The 6,000-nt window shown below is 38.1% G+C and overlaps 1 protein-coding gene across 1 annotated transcript in view; it reads left to right on the forward strand.

The window, feature by feature from the left end:
• The window catches only part of pkib (protein kinase (cAMP-dependent, catalytic) inhibitor beta), a 34,073-nt gene extending 29,450 nt beyond the window's left edge, over positions 1 to 4,623 (forward strand). The window contains exons 2-3 of the mRNA XM_069195743.1: positions 202 to 373; positions 3,580 to 4,623. Of these exons, the coding sequence (XP_069051844.1) occupies positions 229 to 373; positions 3,580 to 3,668 (234 nt within the window). The 5' untranslated portion in view covers positions 202 to 228 and the 3' untranslated portion in view covers positions 3,669 to 4,623. The remainder of the gene's footprint in view (positions 1 to 201; positions 374 to 3,579) is intronic.
• The last annotated feature ends 1,377 nt before the right edge of the window (positions 4,624 to 6,000 follow it).

A 6,000-nucleotide genomic window follows, 5' to 3' on the forward strand; every position in this document is an offset into this window, starting at 1 on the left:
GAAAATGAGAAGAAAGACCAATACAACCGCTTCCAGACATGAAGCTGACAAATGACCATCAATATTTGGACAAAGGAAGTCACAGGACTACGTCGACAATGGGAGATTGTCACAGGAGGAAATCAATTAAGATGCGTTTCATGGTGCTCAGATAAACATTTAAAACAAGGCTGAAGTGACTGAGGCGGCGCCTTCTTTCAGATCATGCTGTGAGGACAGGACCCAGCAATGACTGATGTCGAACCTGTCGTGACGGACTTCGCAGCCACAGGAAGAGCTGGCCGCAGGAACGCCCTGCCTGACATCCTGGGGTCTCCTGCTGGAACGGCCACAGCCGACCTTCCTGACAAGCTGTCGGAGCTCTCTGTCAGCGGTAAATATGAAGCTGCCTCCAGCAGGGAAACAAAACTCGCACAGACCGCGTTCTGTTCTCAAATGCTCTGTATACAGTGCAGGATTCAGTACATTATCTGTTTTAAATTGTTGATGTATAGTGCCAAAAATGTGATTATGTGTGTACAAATGTACAATTTAAAGATTATAGTCTAGGTGGGTTAAAATAAAACATATTTTATCCTTCAAAAATATAAAACTTTACATGGCAAACTGACATAAAGACAAATAGCAGGTAGAATGTCATTAATGTGAAATTTTAATTCATTGTTTTAGAAATTTGAGTTTGCTTGAATTTTGAGTCCTATAGTGAAATTACAGAAGCTTTCCTTGTTTCCACATCTATGATTTTCTTAAAACAAATCAGGCAAAAAGAGAATGTATACTGCACTGAAATTAATAATTTCAGAGGAAGATGAATCCAGTATGCAGTTAAAACATAAGACAGTGCTTAGAAAAACCCAGTTTAAAATTCACTATATATATATTTTTTTATTTGCAGCTAAAACAGTTACCTAATTGACGTGAAGAATGTTAAATAAAGTGGTTTTGAGCTAATGTTTTGGGATCAACACTTATTTTCATTTTCGGATCTGAATTAACAGGTTGATCCACCCAGGAGATGAATTCTTAACAATTTTACCTTTTCAAGTAAAATTGTGTTAATTCTGGATAACAATATCGGTCACTGAGTTTTGAGTTTGACATGAAACTATGGATGAAATTCACTGAATGTTTGCCAAGAGTAAATAAGAGACAATTGGCATTTTATAAGTGGACCATTTTCCTGTTCTGTTTCTTGTATATTCACTAAGGATTGGTATTGACCTGAGCTGTGCACAAATGTTTGCTAGTGAATTTAAGAATCTTAAATTCAAACAATACAGTAAGGTGTGCCTTCATTTAACCTATCTGTGTTCCTAGTATTTTACACTGGAGAAACATATAGGAAAAGTCAGTAAAGCTGTATAAAAAGGCTGTTTCACAGAAAGTAGCACAATTAGTCAACAAAACGCAATATGGGTGGAAATGCTTGATAAATCAAATACAGTCACTTTAACGAAAATAAAATAAAAAAAAGCACTGGAATCAGATCAAACACCGGTCCAAGGATGGATTTTAAAAATCGATGAACAGAGTAGAAATAAAGTTGTCATACAAATAAATAAAGTTGTCATACAAGTAGAGAGGTCAGTCAGCCCACTGTACATATCCTGCAGAGTGCTCTGACCTCTGCTACAGCATTGCAAATGATTAGGGTTCACTTGGCAGTGAACCATACTGTGCAAGGATGAAGGACAACACCATCTACGAGCACCAGAGCCCTCCATCACAAACCCCAGACTCTCCTTATTTCAGATGCACCATGATATCCTGTCCACAAAAATGAAAGGACGTGCACCCTTGGAGGACTCCAACATCTAACATGAACGAACGTAACTTTATTAGCGGGGGTCCGGACAGCTGTCAGTCTGAGAACAGGGCAGTAGTCAAAAAGTATGTGAAAACTGCACTGGCGCTCAATACTCCTGCAGCACTAAGCAAAACAGGTGTTTAAAAACCAGGACTGCTGCAGAAGAGAAATACCTTTTTGTGAGAGAGCAAAAATGAGCAGAGATGAGAGCAAAATTCAAAACTTTATTCTTGCTGCATGATGGAGGGATGTTCCCAAAAGAGACAGCACAGATATTTATCTTCTCATTTGTCAGAATATGCTTTGCCATTTATCAGTGAACTGTTATTCATCAAATCCATCTATTTTCTAATCACTTTATCCAATTCAGGGTCATGGAGGAGACTATCCCAGCAAGCAACTGGGTACACCCTGGCTGGGACACCAGTCCATCACTGGGCACACACAGAGAACACATGCACACTCACAGCAAGGACAGATTTCTCAAAAGCCAATTAACCTACAGTACCAGTATGTCCCGGTCCAGAAATGAACCCAGGGCAATGTTAACCACTGCACCGCCGTGCCACCCTTGTTCATCAAAGTTCAAAGTGAAAATAATAATAGTAACCTTGTTTTTGCAGTGAATGTTGTTTAACAATTTCTTCACAATCGTAATTGATGTCCTACAATTTCAATTGTGTTTAAAGCAGGAAGGTTAATTGGAAATTAATTGAAAAAAACGCACCAGCTGTCAAAGCTCTTATGTTTGTGCCTGCTCAGTAGTCTGCCTGGGGGTGTTCTGTGTTCACTGCCATGCGCCTGTGTCAATTAGCGACAGTACCAGGCAGTCTGGGCCTGGAGGTGACTAAGGAAGCTCCCTGCACTCTGAGTAATGCTTTGACAGTCAGTCCAGTCTGACTGTCTGTCAGTAGGAACTTCTTTCCTATTGAAGTTATAATAATAATAATAATTGCTTAAATTTATATAGCGCTTTTCTGGACACTCCACTCAAAGCACTTTACAGGTAATGGGGACTCCCCTCCACCACCACCAGTGTGCAGCCCCACCTGAATGATGCGACGGCAGCCATAGTGCGCCAGAACGCTCCCCACACACCAGCTCTCAGTGGGGAGGAGAGCAGAGTAATTAAGCCAATTTATAGAGGGGGATTGTTAGGAGGCCATTAATGATAAAGGCCGATGAGAAATTTGGCCAGGACGCCGGGGTACACTCCTACTCTTTTCGAGAAACGCCCTGGGATCTTTAATGACCACAGAGAGTCAGGACCTCAGTTTTACATCTCATCCGAAGGACGGCGCCTGTTTACAGTATAGTGTCCCCGTCACTACACTTGGGCATTAGGACCCACATGAGCCGCAGGGCTAGCGCCCCCTGCTGGCCCCACTAACACCTCTTCCAGCAGCAACCTTAGTTTTTCCCAGGAGGTCTCCCATCCAGGTACTGACCAGGCTCACACCTGCTTAGCTTCAGTGGGTTGCCAGTTGTGAGTTGCAGGGTGATATGGCTGCTGGTTGCAAGTGTAGCAAGTGTTCTCCAGAAATCCAGCTTTCATTCCCCAGAACCAGACTGACTTCACCTGCAGGTTTTCACTATTCATTTCAAGACACTTATTTTAATATGGATCCACTCTTTATGTCCGATGCTATACGTCACTTTCATTTACCGTGTGCATTAAGTTCTGACAGGGTCAGTTAGATAAATCTGTGTTAAATACACATCTGTGTTTACGTTGTAAAATGTCTTAGCTTTACCTTTTATTTGCTTGCCAGATGATGGAGGACAAGTTGGAGAAACATCTTCCTCCTCAGAAGGAGCAAAGAGCCCTCTGGAAACCCAGGAAAAGAGTGATGGGACATAACAGCTCTTCATCCGTTGAGCTTGACTGACGAGCTGACTGACTGCCTTGGGCTGTTTGTTCTGGGAATCATGTGACCACACAACTGTAATTGCAATGCCCAGCGCTACGCAACTCCAGGACGGCAGCCACACAGGTGCAGCTCAGAGTTCTTGAAGGCTTAGTCCTGAGAAAAGGAGATATTTTTCCAGGTTTATTGAGACACTAAATTTCGGATAGTTAATTATGTGTTTGAATTATCGTTACAACACTGTACTTGTACACAGACTGGTCAGAGTTGCACTGACAGTGCTGTAGTTCTGAAATCCCAAAATGTTATTTGATTTGTTTTCTTAAGAAGGTACTTGTTATTATCAAATGTAAATACAACATTTTTACATAATGCCATGTAGCTGCAGGAATGACTATTTTTGCACAATAAAATGTAAACATTCCATTTGGTGATGTAGGTCTGTACTGAATAGTAAACTTTGAATAATGTTTCCTAATCTTATACCTGTGAATTTACTAGTGTGCGGGAATTAAAGTTCTACCTTCTGTGTTTTATACTGAAAGTATTACTGTTAATTACATACAAAAATAAAGAACATTGTAGTTTTCTTTATGTACTGTTTAGTGTTTATATACTTTGTTTCAAATACTTTAGAAGCCCATGAAAGAAAACATCCAAATATGTTAATGTGTCCGATACTTGAAATATCAGATTTGGTGATTTGTCTTCTGCAGGTTGTCCCATGTGTAGGAATGTATACTCTGCAGTCACAAAATTACATTATTAAAGCTTCACAACTTTTGATGAGACTGCTGATATTATAGATACTACAGTATATAAATATATTCATCATATTTCTTACTTCTCAATTGTTTCCTCATTGTGATTTTAAGATCTTTCCAGTTTATATCACTCTGAAATTGATTAAATTGATGTCCTAAGTAAAACCTTTGGAGTTCTTTAAAATGTGGTAGCTGTCTTTTTTCTCTTGAACCTGTAATTTTGCACAAAGTCTTGTTGAAGGCCTCCTTTGATGTCACAATGATAAAAAACATAGCAATTTGAAAGTTTGATATGAATATTTAAAAAAGTAAACAAGTAAACATGAACATAACTGTAAAATGCAGGTAAAAGAACTCCACTGTGTTATTTTAAAAGTCAAGTAAGAATGACCTGTCATAATGAAAGCTGAATAATTCAATGTTGAACACGATGTAGTAGCTTATTTCTATTGCTCGTATTATAAAATCTTCAAATAATTTAACATTAGAACTTTAATATTCCTTTATTAAGTGTAAAAATTTAATTTATTTATTCAGTACAGGAACATTACAGTACTAACCACAACGATGATCAAGAACTATCTGCTTTGAACAGAAGGTGGCAGCATCATCTCGGTTCTGAGTAAGCAGAGTTGTGAAAGCCACTGGCTATGTATTTTTTTATTTTACCTATAAATGTACAATGTATATAATCTGTGCATAATTCCATTTTATACATTAGAACAATTATTTTGATAAATAATTGATTTAAATAGAATAAATAATATAACAATAGACTTCTGATTAAACTTCAAAAAACAAAACGTGTCAGTTACAGAAAATAAATGTTCACTTCGGAGCACTGGCTGAAGATGCAAAAACTATATAACTTACATTATGCATGTAGTGATTTGCATGATCTATGCTTTAGTTAATGAAATTAAATATTTTAGAACATGTATTAATCACATTTTACTGTGGTGTCATTTGAACCACCTTCTTCGTGAAACATTAATTTCAGACAGTATATAACATAACCTTATATTAAACAGTTATTTTTAAATGAGCTGCATTGCAATAATTACAGAAGGTATTTGTCATTTTTCATTTTTATTATTTTCTAGATGTTAATTCTATGTAAAAGTTAGGTAATAAGTTTTCTTAGGTTGAGAGAAAAATACATTTTTAATCTTCATTGCCACTTGTACAATTTGCCACTTTGTCCAATTTGTCATAACATTTTATAATTTTCCAGAAGTGGGCAGTAGACTAATTGGAATCCCTTGACACTTGACCAGGCTCCCATCCTGTTAAATATTAGATATGAAATGTCTCCCTGCACTCCCTGTTGAAAACAGCTGAGGCTTGCCATTGTGTTAACATTAGGGAACATGAGTTCCCTTCCCTGCATATACAGTATTGACTGGCACGGTGCTGCCTGACACAGGGCAATGTCACCAATCATACTTCTCATCTGCATGTGTATTTTACAAGGGACTTCAAGTATTTTTAGATTTTTTTTTGTCTGCATCTTTTAACTCACTGCAGTCTAATCTTTCAGTGTCTGCTTCAGGTATGGGAG

Source organism: Lepisosteus oculatus, chromosome 2 (genome assembly GCF_040954835.1).
Source record: "Lepisosteus oculatus isolate fLepOcu1 chromosome 2, fLepOcu1.hap2, whole genome shotgun sequence".
In the NCBI taxonomy this organism is placed as follows: domain Eukaryota; kingdom Metazoa; phylum Chordata; class Actinopteri; order Semionotiformes; family Lepisosteidae; genus Lepisosteus; species Lepisosteus oculatus.